This window comes from Acinonyx jubatus, chromosome F2 (assembly GCF_027475565.1).
Source record: "Acinonyx jubatus isolate Ajub_Pintada_27869175 chromosome F2, VMU_Ajub_asm_v1.0, whole genome shotgun sequence".
NCBI lineage: Eukaryota > Metazoa > Chordata > Mammalia > Carnivora > Felidae > Acinonyx > Acinonyx jubatus.
The window spans coordinates 26,130,998-26,153,368 of NC_069394.1; the positions used below are offsets into that span (position 1 = coordinate 26,130,998).

Genomic DNA, 22,371 nt, shown 5'->3' on the forward strand with positions numbered 1-22,371 from the left:
CCCGTCACCCATTTAACCCATTCTCCTTACCCGCCTCCCCTCCAGCAACCTTCAGTTTGTTCTCTGTATTTAAGAATCTCTTATGGTTTGCCTCCATCTTTGCTTTATGTTATTTTTCCTTCCTTTCCCCTATGTTCATCTGTTGTGTGTCTCAAATTCCACATATAAGTGAAATCATATGATATCTGTCTTTCTCTACCTGACTTATTTACCTTGACATAATACCCTCCAGTTCTATCCACGTTGTTGTAAATGGCAACATTTAATTCTTTTTCATTCCCGAATAGTATTCCATTGTGTATATATACCACATCTTCTTTATCCATTCATCAGTCGGTGGGCATTTGGGCTTCTTCAATAATTTGACTATTGTTGATAGCACTGCCATAAAAGTTACGGTACTTGTGCCCTCGTCAAATCAGCATTTTTGTATCCTTTGGATGAATACTTCATAGTGCAATTGCTGGGTCACAGGGTGGTTCTATTTTTAATTTTTGGAGGAACCTCCATACTGTTTTCCAGAGTGGCTGTACCAGTTTGCATTCCCACCATGAATGCAAAAGTATTCCTCTTTCCCAGCATCCTCACCAACATCTGTTCTTTTCTGAGTTGTTAATGTTAGCCATTCTGACCGGTGTGAGGTGGTAAGTCATTGTGGTTTTGAGTTGTATTTCCCTGATGATGAGTGATATTGAGCATCTTTTCATGTGCCTGTTGGCCATCTGGATGTCTTCTTTGGAAAAATGTCTGTTCATGTCTTCTACCCATTTCTTCACTGGATTATTTGTTTTTTAGGTGGTGAGTTTGGTAAGTTCTTTATAGATTTTGGATACTAACCCTTTTATCAATGTCATTTGGAAATATCTTCTCCCATTCCATCGGTTGCCTTTTAGTTTTGTTGACTGTTTCCTTTGCAGTGCAGAAGCTTTTTATCTTGATGAGGTCCCAATAGTTCACGTTTGCTTTTTATTTCCGTTGCCCCCAGAAACATGTCAAGTAAGAAATAGCTGCAGCTGAGATCAAAGAGCTTGCTGCCTGTTTTCTCCTATAGGATTTTGATGGTTTCCTGTCTCACATTTAGGTCTTTCATCCATTTTGAATTTATTTTTGTGTATGGTATAAGAAAGTGGTCCAGTTTCATACTTCTGCATGTTGCTGTCCAGTTTTCACAGTGCCATTTGCTGATATGATTACCAATTTCTTAATGCTTTTTATTTGCCAGGTTTCATACTGAGTAGTTTAAATACATATTCAATTTAATCCTCACAGCAAACCAATTGAAAAGTTACTTTCAGAATTTATGATTGAATAAACTGAGTCTTAGGTGAAATAGTTATTTTTATTTTTTTTATATTTATTTTGAGAGAGAGAGAGAAAGAGCACGGGACAGGGAGGGGGCAGAGAGAGTGGGAGAGAGAAAATACGAAGCAGGCTGTGCTGTGAGCACTGAGCCCGATCCTATGGAACTGTGAGATCATGACCTGAGCCAAAACCAAGAATCAATGCTTAACTGACTGAGCCACCCAGGCTCTCCCGCTAAAGTAGTTATTTTTAAACTGACAGAACATATAGTAAGTGGTGGAGTAGAGGCAGAAACTCAGTTTCTCTGACTCTAAACGTCAACCTAAATGACAGAAGACTGCTTCTCTATAGATTTTGATTTATAAGCTAAGCTTTCCTAATGTGATATCTACATTTTATTTATAATGTGAGATTTCTTACCCTATTGAAATATGTTTTTGAAAATCAATGGTACAGGAAAACAACTCATTTGGAGTTAATATGCCTCCTCCTTTTATCTAGCATGGAGCTTGTGTTAATGGTACTAACAGATTTTCCCCTTTCTGTACTTTTATGCTCTCATAAAGACAAAACAGATAATGTTTCTCCTTTTGAGCCACAATATATGTTGACTTCATACTCTTATAAAATAGTAATAAATAAATTATCCTAAACTAAAGGACCATGAGCTGAGAGAAATGTTCCTCTATGTCTATGCTAAAATTAGTCATGCAGTATGCATAAATCGGAAATGACATTGCTTTAAATCAGTTTAATAATTGAAGACAGACACATGATAATAATAAATCTCTTCAGCCTCACGATGGATTTTTTAATATTTCTCTATACGTATAGAAAATCAGTCGTTATTTCTATCTCACTTTCCCAGTGTTTTTTTATATAATTTGTGTCACTCTTAGTTTATTTATGCATCGATAGAAAATATCAATACCATGTAATAGAAGACAGCTAGGTAAGTAGCTGTCTTCTTTAGTTTCATATACATGATGAAAACTCCTTGAAGATAATCATCTATTATAAAACTAGAGTGATATAATGACATCTGGAAACTCATAAACTAGCTCATTAATCTTTAAATATGATTCAAAAAAAATTCATCTCTTCCTCTAGTTTGAGTGTTGGGAAAACCTACATATGCAAAGTACTGAAGTGTAAATCTATAAATCACCTCTTAAAGATCCTATTTGTATATTTATCACACTAATGTCCTCATTAATGGGGAAAAGTAATAAAGAGTCATGTAAAACGGAATAAAATCCCGCATAGCTCCAAACTGTAGTTTAGCATAAGAGTTAATTAAGTCTTGGGTAAAGTCTTCTGCTGTGACCTCAGCACTGAGATGTGGTGAGTTACTATACGACCCTGGGAATTTTACAAACTTTCTGGTTCTCAATTGCCATATAGATGAAGCAGGAAACTAAGAGGATTTCCTCATAGGTTTATTGTGATTATTAAATGATTTGGCATAGTTCTTGGAACCTGGTAAGTACTGAATGACTAAGTTGTTTTTTGTTCTTGCTAAATCTTCCATTATAGAATCAGGAGAGAAGACTTTAATTCTGAAGGTATTGGTTCTAAAATATAGAATTTACATTCAGTGATGACAAAAGGCTTAATATCTTTGCTTTTAATTTGTTGATATGTTGTTTCAATAGCACTTTAAAGTTAATAAAATGTTAAAATTATCTTTCACAGAAGATGTTGGCATCTTTTTTTAAAAAGCTAAAAATATGGACTCTTATCATCCTTTCCAATTCTATTAATTTACAGTCCCTTGAATACAACATATTTTTTTTGCACTTAACATTTTTAAGAAAGACATTGGATGAAATATAATGGCAATTTTCTTGGGGTATAATAGTTATTATTTATTAAAATCTGTTTTGGGGGGAGATTGAAATTTCTTTCCACCAATTGACACATTTAAGGACAAATGGTTGAAAAGAAAGAGACTTTAAACAATAGGCGTATGTTCATGATTTGGTTTGTTCTCATTGTTTGCAGGGGTATAAAATTAAAATAAAGTTAAAAGTTAAACAGCGATTACTACAATTCTAATTGTCCTTGAGTATACATATTTAACCAAGATTTGCATTCAGACTTTTCTTCTGATTTTGGAAAGTAAAAAAACTTCATTATCCAAAGAAATTTATGAAAGTGAGACAGGGTTAGAAGAATAAAACTATAAAAAGACATTAAAAAATGAGTAAAACAAGGGGCGCCTTGGTGACTCAGTTGGTTAAGCTTCCAACTTTGGCTCTAGTCATGATCTTGCAGTTCGTGAGTTTGAGCCCCACATTGGGCTCTCTGCTGTCAGCACAGAGCCTGCTTTGGATCCTCTGCCGCGCCCCCCCCCCCCTGCCTCTCCCCTTCCTTGTGTGCTTTCTCTCTCAAAAATAAATACACATTAAAAAAAAAAGGAGTAAAACAAGAAAAATGAAAGAAGATTTTAGGAATAAGAAAAGGAAATGAGAGAAAAATAATATAAAGTAGGATACAGAGAATAAAAACTCTAAACCCTAAACATAAATCATTTTTGTTTAAGACAGAAAAAACCTGGGGTGCCTGGGTGGCTCATTTGGTTAAGTGTCCGACTTCAGCTCAGGTCATGATCTCACAGTTCATGAGTTCAAGCCTTGTGCCCGGCTGTGTGCTGGTAGCTCAGAGCCTGGAGCTTGCTTCAGATTCTGTGTCTCCCCCTCTCTCTGCCCCTCCCCTGCTCACACAGTCTCTCACTCTCAAAAATAAATGAACATTAAAAAAATTAAATAAATAAATACACAAATAAATAAAACAGAAGAAAATCCCTATTCTATATGATTATTACAAAGCTTTTTTTTTTTATCTTAATGAAAGAAGATGTTAGTGTATTTTTGTTTGTTTGTTTTGAGTTTTTATTTAAATTCCATTCCGTTAACATATAGTGCAATATTGAGTTTCAGGAGTATGACAAAGCTTTTTCATATGCCACATGTATAAATCAGGTGGTTAATCCCAGTGTTTTTGCCATCAGAAACAAAAATCCACGTAAATGGAAGGAGGATGATGCTTTTCCACTGTGGTCATTTCAGCAAGGACAAGTGGTCCTACCAGGCACTAAAGCCTATAAAAGACTTTCCGACTAGACCCTAGTCCATGGTTGACATTCAGCTTCAGGGGTAAATGTTAGTAAACTGTCCCCAACCTGTCTGAATTCGTCCTCACTTTATACTTTGAGAGCAAAAGCTGAAGCAGTTAGGAGCCATTACAGTCTCTCTGTCAGAAGTCCACCTATCTGTAGGGGGTTCCCTGGCCTTTTTGAGAAATCTGTCACTCTGTGTATGGAGAGTCTGAACAGAGAACAGACCACTTTTCATCTTGAATTGGTGTGAAAGTGTATACCTAGTGATAGAAAATTGAATAAGACAACTTGTTTTCTGCTAAGTTCACATGAAAAGGATGTATCACCTATGCCATTGGAGAAATAATGCACAGCCTGTAGAACAAGTGAAATCCAGAAAATTGAATATATAACTGAAGGACATATGGCATCTGTGTGAGACTAGAAATGGAGAGGCGCTGATTCATAATGACACTCAGATGATAACTCAGTTTAGGTTCTACCATTTGGTCCAACTGCTAACCTGTACATAAATGAAAATATACTTGTATTTCTTCTCTTTTTTTTTTTTTACTTTTAAAAAATGCTTATTTATTTATTTTGAGAGATCTAGAGAGAGCGTGAGCAGAAGAGGAGCAGAGAGGGAGGAGAGAGAGAATTCTAAACAGGATCCACATTGTCAGCACAGAACCCGACATGGGGCTCGAACTCATGAACCGTGAAGTCATGACCTGAGCGGAAATCGAGTCGGAAGCTCAACGGACTGAGCTACCCAAGCATCCCACTTGTATTTCTATTTTTAACTGTAAATATTTTTAGCTTCAAAAATATTCTGAATACAAATAATTATTTCATAAGTATTAAAAAAAGGAAAGTTTTGACATCTTAAATATTCAAATATGAGAGCCAAACACACAGTTTCTTAGGTTAATATCAAAGTATTATTTTTAATTTTAGCTCATTTTAAATATTTCTTCATAGATAAAATATTAACTGCCTCAATGCCTTTGAACTTTCTATTTTTTCTGCCTGGAACATATATATCCCCAAGGTAGTTTTTAGGCTTACTACACCATTTCATTCAACCTGATAATCTTCCTCAGACAGCCTATCTTAAATAATTTTCTGCCACCATTCTCCATTTATTCTATATCTTTATCCTGCTTTTCTTTAATGGCAACTGCCCATCTATTGTATGTAGTTTGGGGTTTTGTTTATTTGTTTTTTGTTTTGTTTTGTTTTTAGTTTTATAATCTTTTTTGCCCTTCTCTCCCCTGACAATATATTGTTTTTATATTCCACCAAAAGAAGACCCAATAGGTATTCAAGAAACGTTTGGCACATAATAGGTGTTCAGTAAACATTTGCTCGATGAATGAGTTTTAACAATTAACTGTGATAATTTTCTGAATCCTTGCAGAGGTCAAACAACCCGTCCATTTCCCAAGTCCAGGGCCCATGTATTTTTAATTTCAGACTTTTACCAGATGGTGATGCTCTGGCTCACTTTGCTTGCTTAGATTTTACAAGCCACGGGAAGTTTAAAACTCTTCTAACTATCTTTCTGGATAATTAGGAAAGAGACATAGGTAAAACACAAACAATACATTTACATATTATATGGGTAATTTTATTCTGGGGGAGAACAAATTCTCTATTTATACTTTACTGTTTAAATGTAATCTTCGACAGTCTACTTACAGGATTTGGTGATTGTATTTTCTCTACTGTTCAAATGAATGCTCTGTTAACAGGTTAAGCCAAACTGAGCATCCATTTGAACCAAAAGAAAGCAGCTTTCTACATTCCTAATGATTTTCATGTCAACTGTATTATTTCAGTTTCACTGTTCTTACTATTGTTATCAACACTTCCATTTTTTTTGTTGTAGTAAAACACAATAAAATGTTCAGTAATTTTGCAAAAACCGACATACTGAAATTAAACTGTTGATTGGAAAGCAGCCCCATTAGTCATGATATGTGAATTGTGCTTATAGTTAACATGGTCAAATACTAAGGTAGAGAGTCCACAAATTTAAATAGCCACTATCTAAAGGATATTTAGTAATCTTGCACAAATCTGTCATATCAAGCCATTCTTAGGCAAATTATAATAAACCACAATCATATTTTGATAAGAACATGAGCCTTGGAATAAATGTAAAACTAAAAATATGCTGAAGACTGACTTTTTATCTTCCAAATATGACCTTGTTATACTTCCGATTTCTTAAAATTAATCATTCTCCTAAAAATCCAACCTCTCCTCCCTCTGAGACTGTGATTCAAATAACCCCCTGCAGCCACTAATAGCTTTAACAATATATGGCTTTAGGCATAAGTACTTTTGTTAGTGGGAGGTCTCTTGAAAAGCCCCTGAACCCGCCATGTACTGCCCTTGGGCAAAAAATCTTTAATTAGCTGCTTATCCCATCACCTTTATCTGCTGTTTTTTTTTTTTTTCCCCCCTGAAGACCTTTAGAAACCCAGAAAAAAACTACTTTTACTTGTATTAGCTCCATGGCAACACCTGTTTATACTGTCTTTTCTTGGAGCAGGAGAGAAATTGATGAGGAAATAAATACAGGATCTGAAACCACAGTCACTGATTCATTTATTCATCCATCCATTCATCCCTGAAGCAGTTATTCAAAATAGTAATAAATAGTAATTAGCATTTTAAGAAGCACTATAAAGCATTTTTAAATATTTATTCATTCATGTATTTATTTATTTACTTATTGAGCTAGAGTGCAGGGAAGGGGCAGAGAGAAAGAGGGAGAAAGAATCACAGAGCCCTGTGTGGGGCTCAACTCACAAACCAAGAGATTATTTATGACTTGAGCCAAAATCAAGTGTTGGACAGACAACCTGACTGAGCCACCCAGGAGCCCCTAAGCATCTTCTTTTTTAATTTTGTAATGCTGATAGCAACACCAGGAGGTAGATAAGATTAGTATTTATCTTTTATAGAGAGTTAAACCTCTATGGTTTAGACATGAAACCAGGATAAGGATAAAAGCAGAACCCAGGATGCTTCTCTGAAGCCTGTTTTAATCCATGTTATATTGTATAATACTAATCCGTAGTATTACGGAAATTTATAAATTTATAGTATATCTTTTTTTTTCCAATATATGAAGTTTATTGTCAAATTGGTTTCCATAAAACACCCAGTGCTCATCCCAAAAGGTGCCCTCCTCAATGCCCATCACCCACCCTCCCCTCCCTCCCACCCCCCATCAACCCTCAGTTTGTTCTCAGTTTTTAAGAGTCTTTTATGCTCTAGCTCTCTTCCACTCTAACCTCTTTTTTCTTTTTTTTCCTTCCCCTCCCCCATGGGTTTCTGTTAAGTTTCTCAGGATCCACATAAGAGTGAAAACATATGGTATCTGTCTTTCTCTGTATGGCTTATTTCACTTAGCATCACACTCTCCAGTTCCATCCAAGTTGCTACAAAGGGCCATATTTCGTTCTTTCTCATTGCCACGTAGTACTCCATTGTGTATCTTTTTAAAATAGAAAACAAATGTTAGGTTAAGTAATATATGTGGGAATTGAAACTTTATAAAATATGTAGTAAAATATGTAGTAATGCATATCTGGGGATATTTTTATAGTATTTTTTATATTATTATATGAAAATTTATATTGCTATATGTGACTTATTTAGCGAAATACTGAGAGAAAGGAATAATGGAGGAATGGCAAAGAGGGACCTGTAACCGCAGTATATACACCGATATACAACCAGTCAATCAACAGTTTATTCAAGGAGCATGTAGTCAGTGCTTACTAATTGTCAGTCTCTATTCTCACTTTGAATAAGAAGATGAGAGTGGAGTTTACATTTTAGTGGAGGGTGCTAGAGCAACACATCAGTGAATGTGTTCTCTTCTTTCAGACAGCGCTAAGTACCGTGGGGAAAAGTAAAGAAAGGGCTGGAGGTCAGAAGAAAACATCCAGGGCATGCTGCTGTCTTATATCCAAATGAGATGAATGGAGTGGGGTTATACAAGTCTGGGTGGTAAACAACTATATAGACTGTGAGGCAGGAACAGATCTTGACGTGTTCAAGCCACAGTGAGAATCCTAGGTGCCTGGACCAGCGTGAATGATGGCCAGCATGACGGAAGAAGAGTCTTGTGGAGGCAAAGCAGAGGCCAAGTCATACAGAGCCTCAAAGACTGTGGGGAGTTTGACATTTCTCAAAGCAGAGAGGGAATTCACTGAGCTAGGGAATGAGGTGGTCTTAGTTTCTAAAAAATCACTGCGGCTAAGTAAAGAGGGGTGGGTGCCAGAGTCCAGCTCCAGCAGGTCCCGGGGGTCCCGAAGGATGAACGGCGTCAGCGAAAGAGTGAAAATAAAGCAAAACAAAAATAAAAATAAAAACAGAAAACTGAAATAAAAAACTAAAATAAAAATGGACACAGGCAACAGCAGTGTGTTGAACTGGCCGATTTATTGTAGCAAACGTGGCATTATATATGCTAGTGATTTCCTTGTAGCATACGTCGTTTATGTTTTTCTAACATTATCTAATTTTGAAAATGTTCTTATGTATAAACGACCTTTAAGAAATAACATGGTGGTTTTCCCCTAACTTTCCCGCATACCCTTTGATTATAGATTAATTTCTTACATTATTCCATTATGCATCTGCGTTTATCTATAATCTGCAAAGCATTTACTTTGCTGTTCTCGTGAAAGGCCTTCCATTTCTCAACACCTCAAGTGGAACAGTTACAGGGACATGACCTCCTAACCACATGAGGCCAAAAGAACAATGTGTTTGCCTCAGTCCGAGGTGCCAGAAAGGGGCTGAAAAGGCCTTAGAAACCCATGCCTCATACATTCTCAGAGAGATAACGCACCTAGGAGCCAATGAACCATTCTGTAGCTTAACCAACTAGGTTCAGTCATCATCTGGAATGCCTCCGGAGGGCCTGGTGGGCCTAGGGGTTGAAGTCACCTGTGCCCAGAGATACACTCCTTAGTTGCTGGAGTGGGGCTTTCAAATCCATATGTCTCTCCTATACAGGCCCTCTTTGCTGGCAAAGGTATGAGGCTATCCTTCCTGTAAGTAGAGGAGTCTCCTTAGGGGATGGCAAGGGCTAAATGTAAGACCGCACAATTCCTTGCGGAACCTTATTTTCTTCCCTAATGGTTCTTTTCCCAGGGGGCCTGCCGAGGGCAATTCCCCAACAGACAATACCCCGGGTACTTTTAAGGCCAAATTACCTAAAAGCGGGAGTACAAGAAGCTTCACTGTTGGCAGGCCGCCCTGCAGTCACCAATCCGTCCACAGCCCGGGCCCTGCCACTCAGGCTGGGTAGCTCGGGCTTCCAGCAGGTGGGCTAGAAGAAAAAAGACTGAATAGAAGGCTAGTGTAATAGTGGATAGGAAAAGTAATGGTAATTTCAATAGGAAGGTCATGGTCCGTGATGAGAACTGGTAAGCCTCATGGTACATTTTTTAAATGGAGCTGAGAAAGTTTACTGATAGATCGGATGTAGATGTAATTGTGAACTTGAATATAAGAAAGAGAAATTAAGATGAATGAGTCCTACAGTTTAGCCCAAACTAGGTGAATGGTAGTGACATTTACTGAGGTGGAGAATGGCATAGACGGAGGAAATTTTAAAAAGTATTGTTTTAGACATATTGTTTAAAAAAATTTTTTTTAATATTTATTTGTTTTTTGAGAGACAGAGAGACAGAGCATGAGTGGGAGAGGGGCAGAGAGACGCAGAATCTGAAGCAGGCTCCAGGCTCTGAGCTGTCAACACAGAGCCTGATGCAGGGCTCAAACTCATGAATGGTGAGATCATGACCTGAGCCAAAGTCAGATGCTTCACCATCTGAGCCACCCAGGTGCCCCTAGACATATTAGTTTTGAGATGCTTATTAGGCATATTATTTCAGGATTCTGAGCAAAAGTCAGAATTAGAGATAAATATTTTGTAGTCATACTGTATCAATGACATGGAAACAGATGCCCTTATAGAGGGGTGATGGTTAGAGAGAAAAGAGAAGATGGCATGGGTCACAGAATGTTACAACATTTAAAGGATCAGAGAAAGAGGGTGAGATACTAAGAGGAAAGAAAAGAAAGAAAGAAAGAAAGAAAGAAAGAAAGAAAGAAAGAAAGAAAGAAAGAAAGAAAAGAGAAGAGAAAGTAAAGGAAGGCAGCTATGCTCACCACTATACCACCAACACTAGGAGAGAAAGAAAAGGAAGGAAGGAAGGAAGGAAGGAAGGAAAGGAAGGAAGGAAGAAAGGGAGGGAAGGAGGGAGGGAGGGAGGGAGGGAGGAAGGAAGATTATGACTATAACCAGTGGCATAGAAAAAAGCAAGACAGTGTGGTGTCCGGATGGCTAAGCAAAGAAAGGCTCAAAGTGGACAAAGTGATTAACAAGAGGAGATAATTATTCATAGGTTGAGTAAAATGCAAATTAAGAATTGAATATCACATTGCAACAAGACTATTATGGTGACTTTGACATAGTCATTCCAATAGAGTAAAGACAAAACCCTGATGAAATGAATGGAGGACAGACTGGAAAGTAAGGAAAAGAGGACTTATCACTATAGCAGCAGAGAAGGAAACCTCAGAATGCCAAGGGTAGATGAGTTAGAATCTTGGCACCACAGGGAGCAGAGTATCAGACGAAAAGTTGATTGCTTCATCTTTGCAGTCTTCAGTCTATTAGAAGAGACTAACGTATAAAAAGAATATGAAAACATAATATGAGCTATCTGTGATAAAACTGCATAGGAAAGAACTTGGTGCTATAGAAAACTATGGGACACTTAACAGATAAGGGAGTCAGCAAAGAGGTCAGGAGGTACTATCAGCATTGAATGACCATGGATGGTAGTGTTAGCTATGGGGGAGAAGGATGTAGCAACTCACAGCATTAAGAGAGTATATCAGTTTAGTAGCCTGAACTGGGAAGAGGGTTTGGGATGGTGAAATATTGGGAAATCATGGGTACATACAAGCCTGGAGATATAGTTAGAGATTAAAAAATTAACTGTATTTATCTGTGGAATGAAGGCAATGGGGAGATTTTTGAAGGACTTTCATCAGTGAAATAACATGAGCAAATTTTAATTTTAAAAAGGTCATTTTAGCAATAATATGGAGACAAAGTACATGGATAATACACCCATATCAATGGAGGTCCATTGATATGATTAATGTAGCAACTAGAAAAACATGTGAGTGAGGTAGGACAGTGACAATGGAGAGGAAGGGCATCTACATTTGCTTTCAACTCAGAATCAGCACTTCATCAATCACTTATTTATAATCTTTTTGGGGTGAAGTTCTATTCTAGAATTCTTCTTCCACTCCTGGCACATTAATTTTCAAGTTATCTAAAACTGTTGATTTTCTTTTTAAAGGAGCTAAATTTTTTTCTGACCAACTTAACCTGAATTAATATTTAACCCATCAACACAAATTTATAGGAAAATACAACAAAATTACTTTCTTTAAAGATACATGTTTACACTATTAAAAATGTTTGTAGCTCCTTTGAGCAATTGCCCTTGGTTTTTGCATTAAGCTTTTGCATTAAGAAGTGGCAGAAAACTTATTAACTTAAAAAATATTATGAAACACATATCCTGATATCTTACAACTATAAGCAGACTACAACAAATACCCGAGGACCATAGTGCCAGTGGTATCTGAAATAACAATAGTTGTAGAAGGAAATAGTAAAATGACATACAATTTATTGACCTCTCGCTGTGTTCCAAGCAATGTGGTAGCTTCTTTGTATACATTATCCTATCTGTATATTTTTCACAAAAGCTTTTTTTAAACCATTGCATTATTTCAATGCAATGAAATAATTGTCATTGATGCAATGAAATAATCTGTCATTTCACAGACAAGGTTTCTGAGTTTCAGAGAGTTTAAGGAACATGTCCAGCATTACACATATTTAAAATTGTAAGTTAGGTCATGCCCAAAACCAAGCTGCCAGTACTAGGGGTATGAGAATTTTCCTTTAAGGTTAGTACTTTTGAAAAGCGGTAGAGGCCTTTATTGACTTCAGAACAGACCTACGTACTTATTCATTTTTGTAGTGCTGTACTAGCAATTACCAGACTGGCACCATACCAAGTCTCTTTCTTCTACTCAAGAGCATGGACTCTGGAGCCAAACTACCAGTGTTCAAACCTCACCTTCTCCTCTTACCAGCTCTGTGATCTTGGACAAGTTATTTAATCACTAATGACTCTATTTCCTGTAAAATGAGGAGAATATTTATTTACATCTCAGTGGATTGTTGAGAGGCTTTAATGAGTTAAAATCTGTAAATTGCTTGAGGAGAGTCCCTGGCAAACAATAGGCTCTATACAAATGTTATTAGCATACCATTGTGATCATCATCCGCATTTCTCCTGAAAAGTACTATTACTCCTCAAAGGATGCATGAAGACAAAAGTAACAAATACAAAATAATTCTTCAACAAATTCTGTTATCTACATTTTAATTTTAATGCAAATGTGCCAACGTACATTTTAGTAATATACTAAAAATGATATGCTGTCATTGAGTTTATTGTAATATGATTTTAGATTAATGCCATTAAAAGGTTATCCATTCATGTCTAAGCATTTTTAAAAGTTTTTAGGAAGGAAGACTTAATTTTTATTGTTCTTATGAGTTTTAAGAAATAATAAGATTTGGCTGTGTTTGCAATTGTAGTATCTGTCTAAGATGTTATCTCTGACCTTTTCTCTTATTTTAATCCTCTGCATTAGAATTAACTCGCTCACTTGAATTGTTTTACTTTTAGTGCCCTGTGGTGGAGTTTTAACAAAGCGCAAAGGGACTATTTTGTCTCCTGGTTACCCTGAGCCTTATGACAACAACCTGAATTGTGTGTGGAAGATCACAGTGCCAGAGGGAGCTGGCATTCAAGTAAGGAAATTTAAATTTTTCTCCTTTTCCCTGTATATTTGAAGTTAATCCTTTTAGAGATGAGGGGGATGAAGGTTACTTCTAAAGATTTAGCCACTCCTTTTCCTTGGCATGGTTGAATGTAGCAGAAAGGTACTTATTGTTTTCACCTGCAGGTAACAGAAAATCAATTCAAGAAGGCCTAAGCAATAAGAAAAATGTTTGTTCTGGATGTCATGGAATCTAGCGGTAGAGGTTGTTTATTTGGGAGGTTCAGTTGCGTCATTACTGACCTAGGTTTTTCCCTCTCTCTGCTCTGTCATCATAGCATGTTGGCTTAGTTCCTAGGCTTCTTTTCTCATGAACTTGAGATGGCTACCAAAGCTCTAACAGCAATAGCAATAGCCAAAATGGAACGTTTCAATCTATCTATCTTTACAATGGCTGAAAAACGTTCAGAAATCCTTCCAGTAGACTTTCTGTCCTGTACTATTGACCAAAACTGCAAGACTATCCATCCCTATGCTATACACTGACCAAAAGCAAAAGATGTATTGTCATTTGGCTCTAAAAAATCAACATTAGGTACTTAGGTTAAGCATGGGGCTCAGCTTCCTCTGAAGTATATAGTCTTCATTTAATTGAACAAAACCAGTTTTCTTGTTAGCAAGAAAAGGGATGCTAGTCTATAGACAAGCAACACAATCTACCATATTATCTCAACCGTAACCACTTTTCGGGAGGAGAAATTTGATCAGTTACTCTATATTACAAGGAGATTGTTTTTGCATAAATTGGTGATATTTGACTACTCCATGGAAGGTAATTATTCTTCACAAAATATTACATAATCTATATTTCATAAAAATAACTTGATTACTTCTCCAATTGGGTCATAAGGTGTTCCTTTGGAAACTTGAGAAATATATCAGTTATGGGAAAGTAGCCAAGAAATCCTCCATTAAAACTGAAAATAGATAAAAGTATAATTTTTAGTTAAAAAAATCAACTTTTTGAGTTTGTAATTTTGCAGAAAATTACTCCTAATACCTGTTAGGTCAGTTAGCCAATGAGAAAACATGAAATATATATTTTCAGTGTTTTAAAGGCATTAAAAATGGAAAAACCAAGAGATCTATGCTTATATTCTGGCTAGCTGTACTATCATTTTATGGCCAACTTGTAAAATTCAGAGAAAACCAATCAATCCTATCTTATCCCTGGTAGAATTAACAAGGATTTTATTTTAGTATTTTTAAAAATTTTTTGATGTTCACTTAATTTTGAGAGAGCTAGAGAGACAGAGTGTGAGCAGGGGAGGGGCAGAGAGAGAGGGAGACACAGAATCCAAAGCAGGCTCCAGGCTCTGAGCTGTCAGCACAGAGACTGACGTGGGGCTCAAACTCACGAACAACAAGGTTGTGACCTGAGCCAAAGTCAGATGCTTAACAGACTGAACCTCTCAGGTGCCCTGAATTAACAAGGGTTTTAGAATTGCCCCTGTTTCAAGTTGTATAGAAAATCTGCCTTTAGAGCCTTCATAGAACATTTGTCATATAGTTGTCAGTTTATCAAGGTTATCCTACAGCATCCACATATTGATGTCAGCTTGTCTATTTCTATCTCATCTTACAATAATAAAAACCCCAGCCTTTCCTGTCTAGTTCTCATCCTTTGTTTTTGAGCCCTGCAGTGTGGCTTCAGCATCCAGTGCTCTGAGCTACTCATAGCAATCACTGAGGACTCTATATCATTAAATCCATTGTGTTGCTCATCCTGCTTATTCTGACAGCAACATCCTAATTCTGCCCATTCTCCTCTCACTCTTAAAACATGTTTTTCCTTCTTCGTTTTCATGGCGCCAATACTCTCTTAGACTTTGTTTTGTTTTCTTTTTTATATCCATGGCTCATGCTTCTACATCTAGGAATACAGTCTCCTCTTCCTACTCAGCCCATCAGATACAGTGTTTGAGAGATGCTGTGGTTTTGTTTATCTCACGTTACACCATGCTCTCTGCCATCTTGTCTACTTCTGTGTCTTTGGCTGCCATTCTGTGCCAGTTGTGCCCAGGACCTGCATCTTAATAGACCATCAGAAAGCATTTTTTAAAATGAAGAACTGAGGGGGACCTAGGTGGCTCAGTCGGTTAAGTGTCCGACTCTTCGTTTTGTCTCAGATCGTGATCTCACAGTTTGTGAGACTGAGTCCCATGTTGGGCTCTGCACTGACAGCACAGAGCCTGCTTGGAGTTCTCTCTCTCCCTGTCTCTCTGCCCCTCCCCCATTTGTGTGTGCACACGTTCTCTCTCTGTCTCAAAATAAATAAATAAACTTAAAAAAATAAAAGAAATGAATAAATGATAGTTTTCAAGTGTAAATATCTAACCCAGTGCTTTCACCTAAGCTGCATGTCATTTATTCAACTACCTGCTGGGCATTTCAACTAAACTTCTTACTGGAATTTCAAATCCATCCTGTTCAAAACTGACTTCGTGATTTTTTCTCATCATTATGGGTATCCTTCAGTGTTCTCTGGCTCAGAATGAGCCCCTCATCCATTCGGTTGCACAAGCCAGAAATCTTGATAATTTTCCCCCTTTCCTACTCTACACAATGAAATCTGTGGGATCTGTCTTTCACAAATCTTTCAAATAAGTCTATTTCTCTCCATCCATATTGTTACCCTAAGGTTAGGTTGTCATCATCCCTTTCCCAGGGTCTTACTCTCCTCTAATCTGTTCTTCAGAGGGCAAAGACAGTAACCTAAAAATAAAAACCCTGATACTATCACTTTCCTGCTTCAACCGTTCCCTGTATTCTTAACTCCTTGATACAGCTGATTATACCTTTTGTGCTTTGTCCTCCTTTGTCACCACTTACATTCACACTAGTTTAGTTCTTTATAAAAGCCTGGCTCTCGCTTCCCTTTGGGCCTTTGTGCATGCTGTTCCCTTTGCAGGTGACACTCTCCTTGATCCCCCTTTATTTGGCTTATTCTTAGTCATCATTTCTGTCTCAACTTAAAACCAGTTCCTGTGGAAGGCTTTCCGTGAACTTGAGGAAAGGGTAAGTCCCATGCTGCACGTTCTCATAGGTCTCTGTAATTTCCTTATTATAACATCTGTCACATTTTACTGTTACCACTTAGTTAATTACCCATAAGATCTTGAGGGCACTAACTAAATCTGTTCTGGCAACTAGCCAGCGTCTGCCAGTATATGCTCAGTAAATATTTTTAGGATGGACTAATGAATCCCTCCACAAGCAGGGTTTTGGATATTTTAAGGAGTTAGGACAGCATGATGAACTTAGAGGACATTTGCAGAAAATGTGCGTTGTATATCACTTGTCCGAACCAAACACTTCAAAACCAGACAACATCAATGACACTATAAACTCTTTCACTGAGGAAGTGTTTTATTTAATGGTTACACCTTAGAAAACAAAATTTGAATTAAACGGAGCATGTATCAAACTTACAGAATGTGAGGCATACTGGATTTTTCATCTTAAATACTCTAAAGGACTAACCAAAACTTTTTTTTTCTAATTGATCTCTATATGTATGATAATTTTAGACATACCACCAAATCATAGACCATTATATAGCATATGCACACACATGTGTAATGTGTGATTTATACTTGAAATTTTACTACTTTACCTAAAATCTACCTGGCTGGTGTGCCAGGTTTAAAGCAATGCCTATTTTATTTTATTCAGTTAGGAAAAATATGTGTGTGAATAAAGAATTAGATGAATGTATAATAAATCATATATGAGATGAAATGTGATAACCACTGATGGAAAGAAAAGAAGAAACATTCAGAATGCTGGAAAAGTTGTAAATAATATAGAATGAGCAATCTTTAGAAAGAGCCTCAACAAATAGACTAATTTGTTATATTAATTTTACATGAGATGTTTGTGGGGAGTTGTGTATTCATTTATTTGCCTGTCTATTCTAGCAAAGCATATTGATGGAGAATTCCAAAGGAGCTATCATAACAGAGTTATTAAGCAAAAGAGCAATCTTTATGTGATAGACCTTGGGAAACTTATGTTTGTTACTTAACTGTGTCAACCTGTAGAATGATCATCATGATTAAATATAACCTAACAAGCAAAAAATGAAATTTGAATGTCTATATGAGGAATATCTGGTGTTAGTGATTGGAAATTCATTACCCCATGAAGCTACCCTGTTGCCATGATGGACAGCTCCATTTTTAATGCAAAATTCTTCTAAACAGGGAATCAGTAGCTGCTGCTTTTTAAATCGTTTATTTGACTCTCATTTGGCCTTTTGTCACTGTGGGTCCTCAGTCATTTCCTTGAGCCACCTACACCTTCTGTGTTTATTGTACCAAATTATATTCACAATTTGACCAGACTCCTAGTGGCAAATTGTGTTAGTTTTCTATGGCTGTTGCAGATTACCATGCACTTGAGAGCTTAAAATAGCAGAGGTTGATTCTCTCACAGTACTGGAGGCTGGAAGTCCCAAAGCATTTTTACTGAGCTGAAACTCAGGTGCTAACAGGGTTGTGCTGGACCCTCCATTCTCCCCTCTGCCCAGGCTCTAGCCTTTCCTTGCCTCTTCTAACTTCTGCTGGCTGCCAAGCGTTCCTACGTGTCTGACTATATCACTCTATTTTCTACGTGCATGGTCACATTGCCTTCTCTTCTGTATGTGTCAAATCTCCTTTGACATCTTTCTTATAAAAACACTTATGACTGTTCTTAGGGCCCATCTGAATAATCCACGATAATCTCCCTATTTCTAGATGTTTAGGTTAATCACATCTGAAAAAAAATTTTTTTCCATGTAAGGCAATATTTACAGGCTCCAGGGATGAGGACCTGATATCTTTGGAAGCCACTATAGTTAGTCTGTTATACATATGTATGTAGAATTAAATTTTTTTCTTCTCATTAAGGGAATAGGTTTTCCTAGAGACATCTTCATTTTTGTTTCTATCACCCCTTTGATCTCAATAACTCAGGGAAAGAAGATAAATCGTTAAGTCTCCCCTCTCCCTTTCTTTCCTTATTCAGATTACACAAAATCTGTAGCAAAAATCTGTTGCAAAATAATCTGTTGCAGAATCTGTAGTGACACAGGTGACATTTTAGTTCCTCTTTCTACTATTCATTCCTGCCCCCAATCTACTTTAGTCTTTTACTGCTTCTCACACAGACTACTGCAATAGACATTGAAATTGTCTTGTATGTGTGTGTATATATATATATATATATATATATATATATATACACACACACACACACACGTATATATACACACACACATATATATATAAACACACACACACATATATATATACATATATATATATATACACATACACACATACATGTTTTTAATTTATTTTTTTAATTTACATCCAAGTTAGTTACCATACTGTGCATCAACGATTTCAGGAATAGATTCCTTAATATCCCTTACCCATTTAGCCCATCCCCCTCCCACCACCCCTCCAGTAACCCTCTGTTCTCCATATTTAAGAGTCTCTTATGTTTTGTCCCCCTCCCTGTTTTTATATTATTTTTGCTTCCCTTTCCTTATGAAATTGTCTTTTTACTTGTATTTTCTTCATCCAATGCAGTACTGTAGTTAAAGCAGTCCTGGTTATTCTCCTTCTAACCCTTTGGTGGACTACACCTCAATTGCATAGTTATTATGCTGGTCTTGGGTCTTTATAGTCTCTTGACAAATCCATCTTAGCTAAGTTCAATCCTTTATTCACACCGGACACTATCGTGAACTAAAATTCATTTAATTTTTACAACAATTATGTGAATTAGATGCCTTTATTACAATGATGTGTATAAGAAATTGAAGGCACAGATTGTCAACTCTTCTAGGGTTACCTGCCAGAGAATAGAGGGAGCCAGAAAGCTGCACATCCAGGCGCCCTCACTCTGCTGTCTCTTGGATTTATCCACTAAGCTCTCTCTATCTAACTTTTCTCTACTTTTGCTAACTTTGCATGCATATTTCCTCTTATGTAAATACCTTCTACTGTGGCTAAATTGGATTACTGATGGTTCACTACATCTACCTCATGACTTGCCTCCTCTACATTTTTATAACTCAATAGTTTCTTTCAGTGAAAAACCTCTCAATACATTTAACTTATCTCAAATGTCAACTCCTGTGTGAATCCTTACTTTTTTTTTCTTTTTTTTTTTTTTTTGCAAATGTGATCTTTTCTTCCCCTGAATTGTGAGAAAGGAAAAATCAGATATGAAGAGAGAATTGATTATTGTTTAAGGAAATGATGGTAATATCACAATCATTCAGCTTTAATTCCATTCTGCTTCCTGTTCTGGAACGCTGCCATCGGGCCTAATGCCTGTCACACAGGCAGGGTATCCGTTGCCATGTGGCACTCACCCCTGGAAAAGAGGCACCAGCATTCACTTGAATGGAAGAATGATGATGGTTTATTCTGTGGATAAGAAATTTTTAAGGAATGCAATTGTTATACTTATTTAGTGAATGAGTGCAGTACTTACATTGATGACAGACTTTAGCTAAATAAAATACATTTATTTTAATAAGGTTCACCCTTCCCTTCCTCTAAAACTATAACATATACACTTCACAGACAGAAAAATGATCACCCCCACGGTTGGGGGTGGGTCCTGTGGGTTCTTGCAAAAGCTCACGCTGTGCCAGGCAAAGTGCAGCAAAGTAACACATGACTCTTTCTTTAAATAACATTTAACAGATATGAGAGGATTGTGCTCCACCATTTCCCTTATCAACTTTAGGGACTTTCACAGTAAGTTATTTATTACGACTCCATTCATCAAATTATTCTTTAAGAGACATACCCAAATCAGTTATAAAGTATAATTTTGGCCATCCATATTAAGACCTGTTAAAATGAGCATAGGGGATAATAATTTTTTTAAATTAAAGAAAGGGAATTGAGCAAAGGTTAGGCAAATAAAGGTAAATAAAATGTATCCAGCATAAACCTAGTTTTTAAGAAAAGTATAAGCTTTTCCCTGTATGCTGGTAGACCACAAATATGGTGATTTCCTGATAGCTAAAGAAAATGTGAAAACTCAATCACTGGCAAGAATCTAACACACCATGGGCACCGGGGTGGCTCAGTCAGTTGAGCGTCTGACTTCGGCTCAAGTCATGATCTCATGGTTCATGGGTTTGAGCCCCATGTCAGGCTCTGTGCTGACAGCTCTGAGCCTGGAGCCTGCTTTGGATTCTTTGTCTCCCTCTCTCTGCCCCTCCCTTACTCATTCTTTCTCTTTCTGTATCTCTCAAAAATAAATAAACATTAAAAAATTTTTTTTAAAGAATCTAACACTCTGAAACATACAAGATGACTAATTGGAACACGTATTGGGATTCCTGACACTAAGATATTAAATTAACCCAAAGCCTTTAATAAAGAAAATGCTCTGAGATGGTGACAGACTTTATTCATGTTCTACCCATAGTGAACACTGCGAGGTGTTTCGACGCTCTTCTTACCCAAGTCAGCTCATGTAGGCCAACGCCACAGTAGCAAAGATCAGTTCTGGTAAAGTCCTTCTATGAAGGGTCACGAGGATATGGTCCTGGCTTGGAGTTCTCTCTTCTAATGCGGAGTGGAGGACTGTGGTATTTTTATCTTGTTAGAAATACGTGTTCTTATCAGTAATTATTATTTCACAGGTACAGGTTATCAGCTTTGCTACAGAACATAATTGGGATTCTCTGGACTTTTATGATGGTGGAGACAACAATGCTCCACGACTTGGAAGTTATTCAGGTAAATAAAAGAGCTGAGCTTAATTGAAATACAGATGTAATTAGGAATGTAGAAATCTCTCTCTCTTTTTAAAAGACTTTCTAGAACTCTGACTTGGCAGTTTTAATTTCCTTTTTATAAACTATACACAGCAAACTAAATTACAAGGTTAGATGTTTCAAAGGCATTAAAGGTAATGACATTGAAATTGCTGTTTAAAATCTTACTATATTCTAACTATATTTGTGTAATTATTTATTGATGCTTTTATAGTAATGATAATATTTTCAGCTGAGCTGTGGTTCAGGTATGTGTACCCTTTCTCCTTAAATCGTTAAAATTAGACAGTGCTTGGTAATTATGATATATCTACTCAATAGAGTGTTCTGGGGCCATTAAAATAATTTTAGAGACTGTGTAAAAACATGGTATGTTACAAGGTACTGTTGAGTGAGAATAAAGAGAATATAAAATTATTTCTATGAAATGAATAAAATTGTATAACATAATATATACCCAGGTACCAAGACCAGAAGGTTTTTAAACTTGTTAAGGTTTTTAAAGGTAATTTATGCAATAATCTAACAGCTTTTTCAGCCTGCGAAAAGTGAAATCAAGTTTTACTTTAATTTTAACTATACTTTTTACTTTAATTATACTTTTTAACTATAGAAATAGGAACATAGCTAAACTATCAACTTCTACATTTCAGATATACTTAAGTCGGTTTGAATAGTTGTAGGTTTTTCACAGATTTTTAACTAGGGCATAATCGGTTTTTCAGCATCGCCACTGAGGAGAGGAAAGAAGAAACACCTGGAATAGGAGTGATTTGGGTTAGTCATAACAAGTATTTTAGGGGCTCCTGGGTGGCTCAGTCAGTCGAGCATCCAACTCTTGATTTTGGCTCAGGTCATGGTCCCAGGCTTGTGGGATCAAGCCCCATGTCGAGCTCTATCCATGCTGTGTGGAGCCTGCTTAAGATTCTCTTTCTCCCTCTGCCCTTCTTCCCCTGCCCTCTCTCTCTTTCTCACTCTCAAATTAAAAAAAAAATGTATTCTGTGTATAGATAAGGTGGAAATCTTGGAAGAAATCTTGTAACATTTTGAGTATACATTTGTTTATATTTGATTAAGGGTAATACTTTCTTAATAATAAATACAACAATGAAGATAATACCAGTGATAAATAACAGCTCTTGATTACCAAGTGCTAGCCCTGTGTGAGGCTTGTCATACGTTTCCTCATTTGTTCCTT

The 22,371-nt window shown here is 36.7% G+C and overlaps 1 protein-coding gene across 6 annotated transcripts in view; it reads left to right on the plus strand.

The window, feature by feature from the left end:
- CSMD3 (CUB and Sushi multiple domains 3) overlaps positions 1-22,371 on the plus strand; it is a 1,242,277-nt gene that overhangs the window by 1,058,446 nt on the left and 161,460 nt on the right. For all 6 annotated transcript variants that reach the window (XM_027064013.2, XM_027064014.2, XM_027064015.2 and 3 more), the window contains 2 exons: positions 13,225-13,349; positions 21,039-21,135. In XM_027064013.2, coding sequence (XP_026919814.1) covers positions 13,225-13,349; positions 21,039-21,135 — 222 coding nt within the window. The remainder of the gene's footprint in view (positions 1-13,224; positions 13,350-21,038; positions 21,136-22,371) is intronic.